The sequence below is a fragment of the Martes martes genome (assembly GCF_963455335.1).
Source record: "Martes martes genome assembly, chromosome: 1".
NCBI classification, from domain to species: domain Eukaryota; kingdom Metazoa; phylum Chordata; class Mammalia; order Carnivora; family Mustelidae; genus Martes; species Martes martes.
Genome location: NC_137888.1, coordinates 198,566,929 through 198,585,695, shown reverse-complemented (window position 1 = coordinate 198,585,695; position 18,767 = coordinate 198,566,929). Strand labels below are relative to the sequence as shown.

The following is an 18,767-nucleotide window of genomic DNA, read 5'->3' as shown; positions in this document are numbered from 1 at the left end:
TTCTCAGCTTTAATCCATCAGGTAAGAGGAGGAATCAAGCACTAGAGCCTACTCACCACTATCTGATCCTCAGAGGCCAGGGACACGTTGCTATCATCAAAATAATACCATTTCCCGTTCAGTTTGTTCTTCGCATATGCAGTGTCTGCAAGTCAACAAAGAAAATACCTCTAGCAATCACCAGAGAACTCATCTGGCTAGTTTATTAGGCTTGCACTAAACAACAATAAAACTCTAAAAAAATAAAACAAAGGCCCTGAAATTAAAGGTAATTTGCAGGTGACAACTAAAAGATAACTCTTTTTTTGAAATCTGTTCTTCCTCAAAAAGGGTAAAAATGGGGAGGGACCCTGGCAGGCTCAGCTGGTTAAGCATCCGACTCTTGATTTCAGCTCAGGTCATGATCTCAGGGTTGTGATTTTGAGCCCTGCGCTGGGTTCCATGCTGGGTGTGTAGCCTGCTTAAGATCGTCTCTCCTGCTCCCATAATCTCTCTCCCTCCTGCCCTTAAAAAAAAAAAAAAAAAAGGTGGGGTGGTGGTAAAAATGGAGCTATCAGGGGCCAAGGCTTTAAGCTGTAATTTTGGGAAACTAATCAAAAGAATAGAGAAATCCAATATCGATCTTCAGGATGGCTATAAGTAATCATCCAGAGCCAAGGGACCCACAAAGGAAGCTGATAGTTTAAGATTTTAGCAAAAATGGCTCTCAAAATAACCAGTCAAGTCAAACTTCACTTGATCCAGCAGATGGCTACTACTGCCTCTTCCTACCTCTGTATCCTCCGGGGTAATCCTGGTGAGGGGCACCCTGGGCGTTTGGCTTTGCAGAGCTGGGATGTGGACAAGACGCTTTAAATGTATCTTTCTCTGAAACTGTGAAAAGTCTGTGGCTGGGTAACAATTCCTCACAGCGGTCCCAGCATTCCCCACAGCAAACACTTCCTGTCTTGATTTTATACTATTCCCCGGCAAGATGTGTTTACAACAGTAATCCCAGCAGCAATGAGCAGTTCCTGTCCCTTCCAGACTCTACGGACTCTAATGGAGAACTGGTTGCTTGTCTCCACCTGCTGCACTGACTTTGGGCCAGCCCTTCATCCCTCACTGCAGCGCCTACCCCAGGGGTGAAGAATGCAGGAGAAGGTGCCGAGGGCCTGTCCCTACTGTCCCTCTCCCTCTGCCCCTCCCCACTGCATATGCGTGCTCGCTCTCTCTCTCAAATAAATAAATCATTCAAAAAACAAAAACCTACACATTCCACATTCCAGACATTCTGGAAGAAAAGGAAGAGCAGAGAGAGAAGTTTCCTTGCTTTCTGCTTTAGCATAGCTGTGATACTGGCTTCTGCAATGACACAAGTCTGAACATGTCCTGGGCATCTCCCCATGTTATCATTCATTTTCTTTTGCAATGGCTGTGCGCTCTTCCAACATGTAGGTGGAGAGCAGTGCCAACTGCTGGGTCACTGATGCAGCTACTAATTTTTCACTACAATAGCTGAATCTTTGTACATAAAGCTTTTTCCCAATGTCAAGTACTTTCCATAGGATAGATTCCCAGAGGTGGGACTACTGTATTCAAGAATATGAAGACCAGGGGTGCCTGGCTCCTCAGTCAGTGGAGCATGAGACCCCTGATCTTGGGGTCATGAGTTCGAGTCGAGTCCCATGTTGGGAGGAGAAAGTACTTAAAACTAAGATCTTAAAAAAAAAAAAACAATATGAAGAGAAATAGAGAATGAAGCAGTACCAGCAGTAGTTCAACAAAGCCTGACACCTTGACGCTACAAGCCTGTGCCACTGTGTAAGGCGCTTAGGGCAGGGCCCCGCACACAGGAAAGGGCCAGTGAGACTGGCCGAGGGCGCGTCAACACGTCAGAGGCAGCAACGCCAGTACTTACAGTGGCCAACCCCCATGGCTCCATAATGATTAGACACGGCAATGAGGTCGTACACATATGGCCTTGCTGACAGGTCACACACAAACTCCGACATGTTCAGAGCTCTGAGCACAAAACACAAAAATGGCCTTTAATACATTAAACTCAGAGAGAGAAGCGGCAGTAACCCAGCAACCCCTTTAATGCACGAGGCTGGAACACGGGAGCCCTCGAAGGCAAACCACAGCAGAAGCGGATGAAGAGGCCGTGACAGCAGGGGCCCGAGGGCTTGAGCTGAGCACTGGCCCGTGCAGGCTGCAGAGAAGCTGCCCGAGGAGCTCTGGCCCTGCACCCTGCAGGGAGGACACGCTCTGGGCACGGACAAGAGGGCTATAGCCGCTATGCGGATCCTGGCTGTCAGGATCAAAATTACAGCTGGAGCCATAAATACTTCAGCTAAATGCCAAAACAGGTCCCAGAACACCTTTTTCCCCAACATTTTATTTTGAAAAATTTCGAACATACAGAAAAGTTGAATACATTTTTAGACAAACGTCTATACTCTATCCATCTCTCTACCTCCACTCCCACCCCCCAGGAAGCATTTTAAAATCTGCACTTTGAGGACGAACTCTTACTTGGTTGACTTACTTTCCTCGGCCCATCACTCTGCGTCCTGGGACCCGGAGACATGAGTAGGCAGCCAGTCCCACTCTCTGCCCCAGGGGCCGGACAGGTGGCTCTGCGCCCCTGCTGCTGCCCCCAGTCATCCAGTTTTCTGGAGCAGCAGCCCTGTGTGTCTGCGCCGACTGGCTGAGCCCAGCCCCCCTGGACCCATGACGGACGGGAGGCCCAGCTCAGTTAAGGGGCTACCCTGAGCCTGGGAAGCGCTTCTGCCGGACAATCTTTTCCCCAGTGGTAGGAGGATGGGGAGGGGGGTCAGCCGAAGTCCAACTGCCTGCAGCCCAGCAACACACATCCTAATGCAGGAGAATCTCTGGTGACAGAACTCTCTGCCAGCCAGTGCCCCCGTCTCCTGCTGACTTCTTAATTTTCCGAAGCTCAGGGACCCACCTGACCGGGAATTCCACGACTGTGTCGAGCTTATCCCTCCAGTATCGGTTGTAGGAGAAACGCTTGAGGTGGACCACCAGGATCTTCGGCAAGGACCACAGGTCAAACTTCTTAGTGGCCTGCTGATGCTTCTTACAGGTGGGACAGTACCTGCGGAGGAAAGAGAAACCTCCACTCAGCGGGGAGGCGGCGAGCCAGGGCCCCCAAGCACGGAGGCACAGTCACAATCCCACAACATCCTCTCCTGCACTCCTCATGGCTGCTTGGAGAGGTGGGGGCAGCTCTAAGCCAGCTTCTGAAACGGGGGTCTGGGGGGATGGCTTTCTCGGTCCGGAAAACAACTGGTACAGAAAGACTGCGATAGAGGGTCAGTCATGTAAAGAAGTGACAAAAAGTGACAAATCTCCCCGCCTCCATAAAAGGGTTTTTATGTACATAGATGGACCCAGCAGATCTCAGTCCGGGCTGCACGGGTGTCCGCCTGCAGACTGGGGGGCTGCATACCAGGGGTCGTGCTCCCCAAGGGTCTCCATGGTGGTGAAGAGCTCGATGCAGTCTCTCAGGGCCACGGCAGTCTTCTTCTTCTTCTGAGGCTGCAGCATGCTCACGTGCTTCTCGTAGGCCTGTGGAGGACAAAGTGCTGATTTCCGGTGGGGACATGAGTTCTTCCCAGGTAAAGCCACAGCCTCCCAAGCTCCCATGCCCAGGATATAATGTATTTTCTGGAGCCTCTGAACATATAGTGACAAAATCTTCCAGTGCTTTCCATTCTCAGTCTGACTGAGTTTGTTAAATTGCTGGGGAACCGGTGAGACTGACCCGAGTGCACAGCGAGGGCAGAACCCAGCTCTCCTCCCGACCGGGAGTCCCCAGTCCCCTACCTCAGACTCCTGCTCATCATAGTAAAGGCTCCGGGTCTCACTGTCCCAATCGATGGCCAGTGTTGATCGAGCTATGGAGGAAGACCCAAATGTCACTCATTACTAACGGCCAGCACTCGGGGAAGGAGTGAGAAGAAAACACTCAGGCTGCGCCATCAACTCCTGCCCCCCTCAGCAGCCACAGCAAGACGATACTCTGCCCTGAGCCAGCCCCCAGCGTCCTTTGGCAAAGATTCCCTCAGTGCCGCAGTAAGCTCCAGAGGCGCTAACCGTATACGATACCGAAGGGGATGAGGTCAAGATGAAGTGATGGCGACCAGATTTACCCTCCCGCCTTAACTCATGAGAAAACCTGACACAACAGCCGAAGACTGTTTTGAGACGGGGTACAGGGCAGAGGAAGAGTTCGATCAATCCCCGAGAGAAGGAAAACAAGGTGCTGCCCACAGGGGCCCAGCCTACTGCCTGCAGGCACTGGCCAGGCCACAGTGTGCAAGAGAGGGGGAAGGAGATAGAATCCGCAATGCATGGGCAAGAGGAGGAGGCCTCACAGAGAGGAGGGAGCTGCCGAGACAGGGAGAGAGAGACCTGAAAAGGCCTTAATAAAGCTGGTGAGAACACACATTTTTAAAGAGATCCAACAAAAAAGAAAGGGAGTGAAAGAAAGCTAAGGTCTTTTCCAGTGAAGGAGACACAGAAATGCTTCCGGGCAGGGGTCTTCCCCAACCTCTCATGTTCTCCATACCACGCGCGTCCTGCACGGCCTCTTCCGTGCGCTCAGCAGCCCATGTCACAGGCTCCAGCTAACGAACAGCCCATGAAATCCATGACCATCATCTAGATGGGTCACGTGTCCTGAGCAGTCTTATGGAACAGAAGAAACAGGCACATAGTCTCATGAGCAAGAGGAGTCTGCTGCCACGCAGGGGGCACGAGAAGTGTTATCAACCCAGCACAGAGGCCCCGAGGGTGGTGGCAGTGGAGGGAAAGGACCAGAGAGACAAGCCTGGCAAGATGGCGGGGCAGGCACTCAGGTCTCGGGAACAGTTTTTAGGGAGCTTTAAGCCGAGGCCCACACAAGCGTCTATTCATGGAGCTCCAGGGACACGGCGAGAGCCCAGTGCAGCGAGTACCGGGTACAAACAGGATTTTCAGACGGATTCTCAGCCCCCTCACCAAGCCCAGTTTGAAAGGTCACAGAAAGTGCTTACAGTTGAGTTTAAGTAGTTTTCCATCAGTTGCAAGGGAATTTATGTCAGCTGTTCCATAGGAGTTCACGAGGCTGAAGGTAAACAGCCTTTTCGGGCAGGGCTGCCCTTTGACCTTCTTTTGGCTGGTCTCACCGTGGTCACCACCCAGCTCATCCTCCCCACTGCCTTCCGTTTCTGAAAGCTGCTCTTTGCCTTCTTCCTGATGCTCCATTTCTTCTTCGTCTTCTCCTGGCATACAAACAAAAACCAGTGTATACAGTCTGCCACCGCTTCAATGTTAACAGTTTTACTTCATACCTAACTCCGGTGCTTCCTCCCACAGTTTGTCCCGTGTATGTGAACCTCCATCTAGCCCCTACAAGGCACCTGAATTCACCCTCACCACGAGGCGGTGAGACACGCAGAGGGGCCCTGCTAACGTGTGATGAGGGAGCGTGGGCCCACGGAAGCTCACTGAGGCCCCCCAAGGCACAGGGTGAGTCAGCAGGCCCACCTGTCCTAATGGGGGCCCCTCTACACTTGGTACTTTACTGGGCTTCAACCCACATCCTCTGACTCGTTCAACTTCATCATTTGACCCACAGAGAGAAAAGGACCAAAGGGTTAAGAAACATAACTTAAAAGTCAGTTTTAAAAACATTACTATGATCACAAATACTGAGCAAAAGCCTTCGGTTCCTCTACAAGAAACATGCTGACTGTCCCTTCAACAAGGAGTCGGTGAGTGTCTCTCAAATGTAGATGCCGGGCTGGGTCCTGGTGACAGAGCAGACAGCGCCCTCCCTATCTTTTTTTTTCTCATTATTCATTTGAGATTGCAGAGTTTCAAGAATTTTGTTTTATTGATTTTTTTCGTGGTAATCTACACCCAACATGGGGACCAAACTCAAGATCCTGAGATCGAGAGTCGCATGCTCTTCCGACTAAGCCAGCCAGGCGTCCCTCAGGAGTTTTAACAGGCATTCTGAAGACATACACTTCCATTTCCCAGGTATTTCCAGAGAACTGGTATGTGTGGCAGCAGTAAAATGATCCATAAACATAGCCATGGTACTCTTTGTTGTGGGGAAAAGGGGAAAGTCAGGGTATTGGGTAAGTAATTTGAACAAAGATGGGACAACTCCAAAAGGTGATGTAAAAGTAAGAGAAGAAAATACCTAAAATATCAAGTTTATATACTCGGGAAATAGCAGTAAGACATGGAAACTCTGAGAAAAAGAGGACGTTCTAACATAAGAATCCTCTTTTTTAAAGCCAATCTGCCTTGAGAGCGCTCCTGAGGAACGAAGTCAGGCTCAGGACAATGCGGCAATTTCCTCTCAGGTCACAGGACAGCACAACCACGTATGAGGGTGTGACATGGACCCCCAGGGGCACCGTTCCCAACAGCCAGCTGGCCTACGACAGCAAGCCTGGCCCTCACGGACGCTCTTTTTCCGACCAGCTCACTTGGCTCCTGAGACAGCTGCACCACCCCTTTCACTGCCCAGGTGAGCCTGCCCTGCTCCCTACCTGCTCCCTCCCTAAGAGGGACACAGCCAAAGCCTGCTTCCACCCCGCTTAGTGAACAAACAGAGTCCCGGAACTATAAAAACTGTGTTTCCTGTCTATGCCACTGGCTGCCAGCTATTTGGACAATCTTAGGAAACTAATGCTAGCGCAGGAGTGGGTACCATGGATGAGAAAAGTAAGCGGAGTCCACCGAAAGCAGCTACCCCAGATCACCCAGAGAATCAGCAGGAGAAAGGCACCACAGGCCTGACAAGGAGCCATGGCAGTAAAGATGCAGAAGTATTTCAGCACTGAACGGAGTTTGAAGTCTATGCCCCAAGACTGCATTAAAGGATTCAAAAGCAATATCTGCAGCAATAGCAGTAAGAGATAGAATGTCTACAAAACAAGGCTAATTGTAACAACAGCAAATACTTCCATGGTGTGATGATTAACTGAGCATCTACTATGTACCAGGTACTTTACCCCACATTCTCTCATTAAATTGTAACCTCGACTCTGTGAAACAGATGAACCAAGGTTCAGAGGAATGAAGTGACTTGTTGAAGTCCACCCCACACTTTAAGCTAGGAATCACAGTGCTTGAACCGCCCGAGTGCCGAGAACCCATGGGTCACCCCAGGTCCGCTTGGACCCGCCATGGCTACTCTGCCATCTCAGTGCAGAAAAAACCCTCCTCTTCATCCCTAGGGGGAGAACATGATATTCTGGGCAAGAATAACATAGGACTGGGGCACCTGGGTGGCTCAGTTGGTTAAGCAACTGCCTTTGGCTCAGGTCATGATCCTGGAGTCCCAGGATCAAGTCCCACATCAGGCTCCCTGCTGGGCGGGTAGTCTGCTTCTCCCTCTGACCTCTCCCCTCTCATGGTCTCTCTCTCTCTCAAATAAATAAATAAAATCTTTAAAAAAAAAAAAAAAAGAACAACATAGGACTATACTAAACACTCAATCTAAATTACTTCTCATTTGCAATATCCTGTGAAGACAGAGCTTTATGGGCATTTTCCAATACCAGCTCTCACTTTCCAAGACTATGCATGTCTTGGAGAAATCTGAGCATTTGGATTTGCAACTGAAAAGTTATAGTGGTAAGTCGGAGGACATTTGTGGTTTTATAGTGATAAACCCACTACGTCACAGAGGCCCCAAAAAGAAGGGTGACAACCATAATGCAAGTCAGACACAGCTCCCCAGTCAGGGATGAGCTTGTGAGCCTTTGGCCACGGGAGGACGGCAAGGGCTCTGGGTTTCCTGCAACCAGCCTCGCCGGCCGCTTTGCACACTGTGGCTCACTTTGCTCCCATAGGGGGACCTATCACGAGTCACCAATCATGGGTAGCTTCCTGGGTAGAATGAAGGAAAAACTCGAGAAACTGTCTCTGCCCTCTGACTGGCTAGCCAGGACTCCTGTCCTTCACAGTGGCGCTGCTGCACCAGAGTGACGGGTAAGGGCTAACATGATAGCTCTTCCGACGGAAGCCAGGTCATGGAGGCCGTCAAGGGCTGGCTAAGCACCCACTCCGCCAGCCCCAAAGGACCAGAATCAATTCCTGACTTGGCCTCGTGACCCTGGGTAAGTCACTCAGTCCTGTCAGGCTAGCTCCACCTGTCGGCTGAGGTGAAAGCCAGCCTACATGTCTGAGAGATTCCACGAGGTGCCCAAACTGGCAGCCTCCCTCTCCCGTGTGTGCACCTTTGGAAGAGGAGGGAGGTCAGGAGGGATTTGGTCAGTCACAGCCCCCTTGCGTGGCGACCACTCACCTTCACAGCTGCCCCTGGAGCCATTGCAGGCCCCCGGCTCCAAGGGCGAGCCGCCGGACTCCTCAGGCAAAGGCTGTTTTATATAGCGGCTGGGAAAAAAGGACAAGGAATTATTGTTAGCCGTAACATTTACCTGTTTTTCTCCACTACTCAGCTAAACGTGATTCACAACTGACATACAGCCATTCAGAGAGCCATTCAGGTAACTAAAAGGACTTTAAAATTGGGGGATGGCTCAGTACTTCAAGAAACTGAGACAAACCCAAAAGATGTTTAAGTACCAAGTCACTGAAGACTCTGAATCGTCTGTGAATGTCTGTTTCGAATCTTCTACGAATGTCACGTGGCACCGTCATTAAAAGAAATATTTCTCAGTAACATTAATCACCAGCTTCAAATGATAGTGGAGTACTTTGGAAACTGTATTCAAACACAAACTGACATCAAAGCACTAGACGGCCTAAACCCAATGACTGACAAGTGCGACAGACACGATTCCAGGGACCACAGAGGAAGCTGAGGTGCCCAGTGTCATGGCGCTTAAGAGGTGCCAGATGCCCTGTCTCCTCAGCATCTGTTCTGGCCCTGCCAGGGGGCAGGCCCAACTACCTTTTCACAGGACTGAGCACCCGGGACCAATATAGGCACCCAGTGCAGGGGGGTGGGGTCTCTACTGTGGCTGGGCCCATTGCAATTTTAGGTAACAAGCAAAAAGCGTTCCTGCAACCCACCTGATCCGCTCACAAACAGCCTGGTACAAAGACTCGAGGGTCTTTGTGTGGGGTGTGGGTCTCTACTGTGGCTGGGCCCATTGCAATTTTAGGTAACAAGCAAAAAGTGTTCCTGCAACCCACCTGATCCGCTCACAAACAGCCTGGTACAAAGACTTGAGGGTCTTTGTGTGGGGTGTGGGTCTCTACTGTGTGGGTCTCTACTGTGGCTGGGCCCATTGCAATTTTAGGTAACAAGCAAAAAGTGTTCCTGCAACCCACCTGATCCGCTCACAAACAGCCTGGTACAAAGACTCGAGGGTCAGCTTGTGCTTGGCAACAGAAACCAGCAGTGGTTGCCCGTATAGCATGGCCCCAGACGAGGTGCTCGACGGCCTGGACTTCCTTTCCCTGAAGTAGACTGGAAGCGTGACACACTCAGAGCCATCAGCGGAGGTGCCGCAGACCTCGTACCTACGTCAATCACACAAGAAGGCACCTTCAGCAGTGGGCCACTATAAGCAGCAGAGATCTGAGCTGCAGCTACGTGGTGGCCAGGACTGTGGTTGCTGGGACAAACCATACCTCAGTATAAAAGGTGGATAAATCATTTCCAAGATGATTCTAGAAGCTGGGAAGCAATCCCAAGGGTCACTGTCAGCAAAACGTGAACCTACACAACCTGGGACTCGGGGCTAACATGATTCTCTTTCCCCAACCATGGCCTCGACTCTGTGGTCCTTCAAATGGAACTCAACACAGATGACAGCCATCATCTGGACCATCACTGTAGACACAGAGGCACTGGGGAGGGGGGAAGGGGCGGTGCCTGGCCACCAAGTTCATCATCTTTTGTAACCAAGGAGCTCAACTTTTAAAAAGGTATTCCTACGTGCCCTGACCTTTAATAAAACCAAATATCATACAAGAATGTATACCCAGAATATTAGGCAAAGATTCTTTATTTCAAATAAGGAAGCAAATTTATAAAACTTACTGCCATCTTTGTTCAAAAACACTGAAATTAAAGAATCATTTATTTCTTTAAAAATTAGAGATAACCAAAGAAAATGCTAAATACAAATCAATGATTTTGAAAAATGTGTCTTACTTAGTGAATACATGGGATTGAGGAGATTTATAGATGTTTTATCCTGGAACAGATGTTACCAAAATTGCTGGCAACCGACTGTAGTCTTTCCCTCTTCCTATAGGGGGAGACACAAACTTACTGATTCAATTTTTGAAAACTATAAACACAAACACACACACACAACCCTCCCCAGATGACTGGCAAACGATCCTACATGAAGTATGTGCAGGAGGAGTTCTAAGAACAACTCATAAAAATGTCTAAGACGTGCTCTAGGTAAAGACCCTATGGTCCAGCATTAGGGTCAAGAACCAGGTCTTGGGCGTGAGGCTGGCCCAAATTCCATGTTGACGCTGTCACTTTCTGGCTGCTATAACAGGGCTAAGTGCTCCCCTTTGACTCTGCTTACTCGGTGAACAATGGGATTACCCACCTTAGAGGGAAGTGGGGAGAATTCAGTAACTCAGCAGCACAGTGTTCCACATGCTCAAAAAATATTCGCGGTACTAGCGTATTTTCATGACAATTACAACTTCATCTTTAAAACAATTTGCTTCCTTATGGTTAGCACTTGGGCCTCCACAAATTCTTTCGTTGGTGGTGGTTTGCCAAGCTCCCCACATGGCAATGCCCCAGTTCCTCTAAGCTCTGGTGTGTGCAAACACTGGTTTCTACAATTGAGGGGAAACGCTGTTCAGGACTTGGGGTCAGAAATGGACAGCCTTAGCCCAATGGCCAGCATGAGCCCTGGTGCCCTCCATTTGTAAAGTGAGTGAAGATGGCTGTGAGCGGGAAGGCAGTGTGCACAAGTGTGAACAGAACCAGGATCTCGGATTTGGTCAGGAAGTACTCCGTTTAGAGTGATCTAGATGCTGCAGGCCCGAAAACTTAAAGGGAAGGAAAGACCTCCTTTGCGTACTGCATTCCTCAATCAAAGCACAAACCAAAACAATCCTAAAAACGTTCCTCAGCAGAGTCAAGTTTCCAATGAGAGGGAATGAGGGAGAAAAAGCATTGGTGTGGTCCACATCTGAGCTTCCCCGAGCAAGTGGCTGTCAGGGAGCTCGGGCAAGCTCATGTTCCACTCCACCCCACATGGGAGAGGGACACAGACACAGTTACAGTGCCTTGAAGTAAGGGGACTTGGAAGGGGTCCAGGAGGCCTCTGGAGCTGAAAGTGTACTATCCCCACCCAGATGAGAAAACTAAGTCTCAGAGCTTACAGAATGTTAGAATGGAAAAAGGCTATTTCTATCAACCCTCCCTGTCGCTCTTGAAACTACCTGTCCATGGGGCCACTGCCTGTACCACATCCCTTCTCTCAACTTCCCATGGCCCCTTGCACAGCTCTAACTCTTCTGGAGAAAAGCATTTCTGGCAGAAAGTCCATCTCTAGAACCATTAAACAGGTCTTCTTAAAAGACAGTAACTGTTGACAAAAGGCTATGTCCGTGCTAAAGAGAATTATCTGGAATGCCCAGCTCTGAAGTGCCAGGAGGTGCTTAGCACTGACAGCTGCCCACAGTTCTCTGAACATCATCCCTTACACCAGGGAGTCAGGGGAAATCCACCTGAGCACTGACTACCAGATCTTCTGCTCTGGAGACACCTATAAGGCAAAGCCTCTAGAATGTTTCCTTCAACCCTGCAGCAGAAACTACTGAGTACTCACACAAAAATGTCATCCCGAGGCATGATGTGGTTTAAACCTTCATCCATTTGGAAAATTTTGTGGAACCGGTGATTATATACATCTGTGACCACCATCTAAGAATCAACAGTAACAGAAAGATTACAGGATGGTTAAGAGCCTCTACATACAACCCAGAAGCAAATGAAAATTATGTGCTCCCAGTGTGGCCTCCAGAGAGACCGCCAGGCCACCAGCCCCAGAGCTCAGAGACCAAGGCCCAAGGGAGAACAACATGACTGCCACCAGCAGAAAACATGCTGGTAACATCTGTCCTGAGGTTTACAATGGGATCTGCCCACAAGTGGTAGGAATGGTGGGGAATGAGTGCTGACCAGAGACTGGCAGTCATCCAGAAACCTCTGGAGTGTCCCCCGGGGCCAAGAGTCTCGAAACCATCCTCAGCACATAGCTGAACACACCAAACCCCAACTATACAACTGCCTAAAACCAGCAGGGTTCCAGGAGAGTGGGGCTGAGCAAGGACACTGACCGGCGCTGGGACAAGAGAGGGACTCAGAGCATACAGGAGGATGGAGGAAGGGATCTTCACTTTCCCTACCTCCACACAGGGCCAGCCTTAGCAGAAAGCCCAGTGAGGGCAGTTGCTTTTAAATGAAGATTTCTGGGGCCCCTGGATGGCTCAGTCATTAAGTCTCTGCCTTCAGCTCAGGTCATGATCCAGGGTCCTGGGATCAAGCCCCACATGATCCAGAGTCCTGGGATCGAGCCTGCTCAGTGAGAAGCCTGCTTCTCCCTCTCCCACTCCCCTTGCTTGTGTTCCCTCTCTCGCTGTCTCTCTCTGTCAAATGAATAAATAAAATCTTAAAAATAAATAAATAAATAAATAAATAAAGATTTCTATCAAGAACATCATGTCATCCAGACTTACAGGGTAGGAAAGAACTTCCAGCTTCTCATGCTACAGAAAAGGTCATTTGCGAAGGGGCAGGAAAGCTAAGAGCAGAGCCCTACTCCTGGCCCTCTGATCATGGCTCCTGTGCCATCAATGGCTAGTGTTCCCCATGGCTGAAGGGACAGTCTCAGACGCAGTGTGCACAGTGAGCGAGGGCCAAGAGGTCTGAGGCATCCACACATAATCATGTTTGTGTTGGCCAATAAGAACTACCCCATAATCATGGCTACAAGTTTGAAAATACACTCCCAAGGACTATGAAATGGCCCCAGTAGGCTGAGCGCCACTGACCACCCCGCCTTACGTTTTCCGCAGCAACGCCAGACAGCCTGGAGAGAGCCTCGCACAGGTCAGACACGGCCCCCATCAGCGGCACCACCACACGGTACTGCAAAAAGAAAGATGGGAGGGGTGACAAAGGTGCTCAGGAAAGGGTAGGAGATGAGCTGGTTGAAGCAGGCATCACAGAGCGCAAGATGACCTCTTATGAGTCACACACAGTCAGGGCCCTGAGGAGTGGTCAGGAGCAAACAGCAAGTCCTCTGCCTCAGCATCTGCCTCCCTATTCGGGCAGCAGCACAGAAGCCCGGCCATCTCTTTCCCTCCTATATACTGCTTTGTCTCATTCTTCACTTTCGGCAGTCATCCACTACCTCCTTTAAGGAATGGTGGAAAATTCTACAGACTGCCACATGATGGCATCTGTAAGAGGTGAAGAAATGAAACCAGGAGAAGAAGGAGTAGTCCTCCAGTAAGCCTGCAGCAGGGCAGGACACTAAGACCCGGTGGCCACGCCACCCATCTGGCCTTCTGTTCCAGTAGACTCTGGGATGACTGACCAGAAGTACCCTGCTGCTGCCTCCCAGCATTCAGATACCAGGATCACTCAGCAGATCAGTCATATTACCTTAGCTGAATGAATGGAGCGGGGGCGGGGAATGACAGAGAAGCCCAGAGGAACTTCACAACCTTCCCTGAGTGACAGAGGATCACACAAACGTCTGAAGGAGGCCGAGGGCACACACTCAGGCCAGTGCCACAGGGATTCAGAGACAGCTGGCAGAAGAAGCCACACTCAGAGTCCCATGGTGAGGGGTGCCATTAGGGTGCAGATCCCCTTACCTGGGTAGGTCTGCAGCGAGGGTCAGCAGGAACCAGAAAGACCTCCATGACTCGATCTTTCTTTAGGGGCAGTGGCAGAGTTAGATAGCAAAATGGGTCAAAGGTCACGGAAACCTTAGCACATTCTGGGCAAACCAAAGTAGATTTGAAGAGGCCGTGGAACGTGTCCACAATCACAGAGTCATTCCTTAACCTGTGATTCTCCCAGGCTTCCTTCGCCACCACCTGGAAGGATAAAGATAAATAAGACAATCTCAACACACCTGAGTTGTTTACCCCTTCCTCCGGAATGATCCACAACAGAATCTGAGCTGGACCGTGAGGCAGTCTCTATAGCAAAGAACTTGATCCAGGCCAGCCAGGGCTGGGACTGCTTTCAGCAGACCATTTTCACTATCACATGCCAGCTCCACGCCCATTCCCACACTTAACAAAGTCTTCATGTAGGACTGTGCGGCATACAGGCGTGTGTCCTCTGATGGGAGCCAGACAGCCCTGACAGCACTGGGGGCAAATGGACCTGACGACGGCAAGGACTGCCTCCTCCAAGGTGTTCAATGATCCAAAGTCCCTGCAGTGAGTTGTTGTTGTTGTTTTTTTTTAAGATTTTATTTATTTATTTGACAGACAGAGATCACAAGTAGGCAGAGAGGCAGGCAGAGAGAGGAAGAGAAGTGGGCTCCCCACCAAGCAGAGAGCCCAATGCGGGGCTCAATCCCAGGACCCTGAGATCGTGACCTGAGCCAAAGGCAGAGGCTTTAACCCACTGAGCTACCCAGGCGCCCCTGCAGTGAGGTTTTAATTTATACTATAGTTCAGCTAATTCACTCAACTCATAGTCCTTCCTTCAAGCTATAAATACAACTTTAAAGTTTTCATATGATTAAGCCCAATGTGATAGGGTAAAGTTAAATACCAAATTCCCTTTCTATAGATTAGAAAGTTGAGGCAAAAAAATCAGTGCCTTAATAATGTTAATAACAAACTATTTTAATAATCATGTATGTATTTTAATGAGAGCAGTGACACTCCCAAGGCCCATACTAGAGTCACTTTGGTTTTCAGACTGCCCTAGTTTCTGGTTCAGCAATGGAATTACACTCCACAGACACTGACTTCAAGAGCCCCAAGCAGGAGAATTAGGAGTAACTAGAGTTTGCCTCTTTCTGACCCGAAATGCATTTCTCTACCAGAGCCTGTGTCCGTGTCATCAACAGCAAAGGGCAACCAGGGCCCTGGCATCAATACTCGAAGACCAAAAGAATGTCCCTGCAACTCTCGGTAGGAGGCAACTTCTATGAAAAGTTATTGTTCAAAAATCTTCAACATCATACCGCATCTGGCCGCCCATTGGCATCCTTCAGCTCCAGGTAGGGTTTCTTCTTTACTCGGTTCAGATCTTCGTGCAGTCCGTCCAGAAGAAAGGCTAACAGCTCCTGAGAGTCCTGCTGCTGGTAGCCAGAAAACTGAGGGGCGAAACGTCCCACTTGAGTCTACAACAAAAGCAATCACATCAGAAGGCATATGATTTAAAGAACCAGTGAAGTCAGATGAGAACCTGCTATCAAAAATAACGTTGCAGGGGCGCCTGGGTGGCTCAGTGGGTTAAAGCCGCTGCCATCGGCTCAGGTAATGATCCCAGCGTCCTGGGATCGAGCCCCGCATCGGGCTCTCTGCTCAGCGGGGAGCCTGCTTCCTCCCTCCTCTCTCTGCCTGCCTCTCTTGTGATCTGTCAAATAAATAGATAAAATCTTAAAAAAAAAAAAAAAAAAAACGTTGCAGGGGCAGCTGGGACAGTAAGGGAGAACATCATCTGGCCAAGTGGCCCAATTAACTCCTCAGAGCCTAAAGGAGGCCAGTAGTTCTCGCCAGAGAGAGGGCTCAGATCAAAAGCCAGGATAACAGCGGACCTGGCCCCTGGGCCACTCCCCTAAAAGAAGAGTAAGTGAAGGGGGGCACCCTGAGGGGGAAACACCTTGCAAGTACCGACACAAATCCCTCTCTTATGCCCTTCTTTGGTTCAGAATCTCCACAAGAACTTTACAAACGGCATCTGCATCGGTCAGAGCCATCCTCCTGTACCTAACAGCCCCCCTGTCCTTAAATGACTGCCTGCCTTGCACTGCTCTGCATCTACAATCCTCAAGAGTGTGGTCCCCGACTAGCACCACTAGCATCACCTGGGAACTTGCCAGGAGAGCACAGTCTTGGGCCCAATGCAGACCCACAGAATCAGAAACTCTGAGGACAGGTCCAGTAGTCTGGGTTTAACAAGACCCCCCAGAGGTTCCAATGAATCCTGACGTTGGACGATCCATGCTCTCCCACCTGTGTTGCCCAGCACCACAGCCACGGGCCACATGTGACTATTGAAATTAAAATTAAACACAATAAAAAAATTCAGTTCCTTGTTCACACGAACCACATTTCAAGTGGCTAGGGCCTGTCTGGCTGCGGCCTGTCTGGCTGCCATACCAGACAGTGCAGAGAGGAAAAACATCCATCATCAAGGAAGCTCTGCACTCCCCCTAATACCTAAATATGGTCCTCCAACCGTTCATTTCCATGAGTTTGAGCTTGATATACCATCACCTGATTCTAGTCTGACTTCATGGTATGGGGACAGTAATTTACATGTATCTCCCATGGATTAATGTGACCACAGGGGTAAAAAGAATTAGTTTTTAATTTCAATAAACCATTTAAATTTTCTTACTGAGCCAAGGTACTAGGACCCCCCCTCCCCTTTGAATAAAAAATCATCCTATCTTTTCCTACCACAAGCTTCATGAAGGTTCCTTAAACTCCACTGATGCAGGCTAAACAGGGTCTCTCAGATTTCAAAATATGAAGGCAAAGTCCTTCCCCTCAACAGGAAAAAAATATTTAAGGCAAGGGAAAGCCCAAGTTGCTCCAAGAGCCCACTGCAGTGTACCCACTCTTCCTAGCCGAGGGATCCAATTGAGAACTGACTTTCACACCACACTCCTGGAGTATCAACCCAGTTCCTGACTTAGGCGGCCCACAGTGGGTATAGGGTCTAGGCTCAGAGAACCTGGGAGTACCCTTCAGATAATACTGGAAATTAAACTGAATTGTTACACTCTGGCTTAGGATGTTTCCTACTTCAAGACTGGTACCACAGAATATAGCATTCTGAGCAACCAGCCTACAAACGCCCTCTGCAGCAGCCCCAGCCCACAGGCGGGGGCTGAGGTCACTTAGAGTAACCGTGTGCTGAATGCCTGGTCAACAGAAAAGGAGGATCTCCTCGCATGGGGCTTTTCATCTCAGACCCCCATCTTAACCCCAAAATGCAACTGGAATAACACTAAATCACTCTCCCCAAAATGGAAAAAAGGAAGTATCTACAGCAACCTACTTTGAACATGCGAGGTGCTACGTGAGAGTCCCTTCCAGACCACATCTGTTTAATGAGCTCTGCATAGGCTTCTGCAATCTCCCCTTTCATTCCCAGAGGGTTGTCTCTGTTGATTTCAGCCTCATATTCATCTTTAAGAAAGTAGTCAGTCAACGGTGCAGTGTTGCTCAAGCACTGAAAGAGAACACGATCAGAGCTCACACCCCTTCTGAAGCACACAGAGATGAAGATAAACCAAGTTATTAAGGGCCAATGAGGGTTGACTCCCAACAAAGTGAAGTTCTCCGCACTCTCCACAAGGCTCACAACTGTAAGGGACAGCCTCCCAGAAGCCCAAGCTGGTTGCCTGCCTTGCAGCTAACCTCCCAAGGACATGGTGTTGGGGTTCATACTCACTATCTAAGAACTGTCTCTGAAATAACTACCCAAGGGCAAAAGCTGAATGCCCCAAGTGCCCAACAGAATACTTTTCTATTCAATGAAGGATGGTTAATTTTTAACATCGTAATTTTGAGATTTTTTTAAAAGATTTTATTTATTTGACAGACACAGATCACAAGTAGGCAGAGGGCAGGGGGAGCAGGCTCCCTGCTGAGCAGAGAGCCCGATGTGGGGCTCGATCCCAGGACCCTGGGATCATGACCTGAGCCGTAGGCAGAGGCTTTAACCCACTGAGCCACCCAGGTGCCCCATGAGATGATTTTTTTTTTAACTGGAATTGATTACGACATTCCACTATCTTACTAGAGCAGAAACATGTGGGAAAAGATCAGGAAAGATAGTCGAAAAAATAATGAATAACATCAGTATGCATGTGTACATACTAATTTTAACTCTTCAAATTCAAAAACTTAATTTTACCAAGTGTTTTTTCTACATCTACTGAGATGGTCATATGGTTTTCTTCTTTATTCTGTGACTTGGCTAAGTGACACACATCAATTTTTCAGGTGTCAAACTAACTGAGTTCTCCTGGTACAAATCCTACCTGTTCTACACTTTCATCTAAACATCACTGACTCTGATTTGCTAAAATTTCATTTACATTACTTGCGACTACAATAATGAGTGAGATATGGCCATCAAAAATTTTCCTTTTTTAAAATTCCAGTCGCAGGTGCTGGCTGGCTCAGTTGGTAGAGCATATGATTCTTTGATCTCAGCATTGTGAGTTCAAGCTCCACACTGGGTGTAAAGCGTACTTAAAAATAAAATTTTAGAGGGCGCCTGGGTGTCTCAGTTGGTCAAATGACTGCCTTCAGCTCGGGTCATCATCCCACAGTACTGGGATCGAGTCACACATTATGGTCCCCCTGCTGTGTGGGGAGCCTGCTTCTCCCTCTCCCTCTGCCTGCCACTTCCCCCTGCTTGTGCTCTCTCTCTCAAATAAATAAAATCTTAAAAATAAATAAATAAATAAAATTTCAGGGGAAAAAAATTCCTTGTCAATTTTTGGTATCAGAGTATGCCACCTTGTAAAATGATTTAGGAAGCTGTCCCTCTTTTCCCATTTCCTGAAAGAGTTTATATGATT

General features: G+C 49.0%; 1 protein-coding gene across 2 annotated transcripts in view; it reads right to left on the bottom strand.

The window, feature by feature from the left end:
* Positions 1 to 18,767, bottom strand: part of USP4 (ubiquitin specific peptidase 4) — a 51,573-nt gene that overhangs the window by 1,065 nt on the left and 31,741 nt on the right. For both annotated transcript variants that reach the window (XM_080797619.1, XM_080797620.1), the window contains 13 exons: positions 17,234 to 17,407; positions 15,186 to 15,344; positions 13,852 to 14,076; positions 13,034 to 13,117; positions 11,796 to 11,890; positions 9,313 to 9,504; positions 8,321 to 8,409; positions 5,046 to 5,273; positions 3,835 to 3,905; positions 3,458 to 3,576; positions 2,954 to 3,103; positions 1,901 to 2,004; positions 57 to 145 (listed from right to left, as the gene is read on the bottom strand). In XM_080797619.1, coding sequence (XP_080653745.1) covers positions 57 to 145; positions 1,901 to 2,004; positions 2,954 to 3,103; positions 3,458 to 3,576; positions 3,835 to 3,905; positions 5,046 to 5,273; positions 8,321 to 8,409; positions 9,313 to 9,504; positions 11,796 to 11,890; positions 13,034 to 13,117; positions 13,852 to 14,076; positions 15,186 to 15,344; positions 17,234 to 17,407 — 1,779 coding nt within the window. The remainder of the gene's footprint in view (positions 1 to 56; positions 146 to 1,900; positions 2,005 to 2,953; positions 3,104 to 3,457; positions 3,577 to 3,834; positions 3,906 to 5,045; positions 5,274 to 8,320; positions 8,410 to 9,312; positions 9,505 to 11,795; positions 11,891 to 13,033; positions 13,118 to 13,851; positions 14,077 to 15,185; positions 15,345 to 17,233; positions 17,408 to 18,767) is intronic.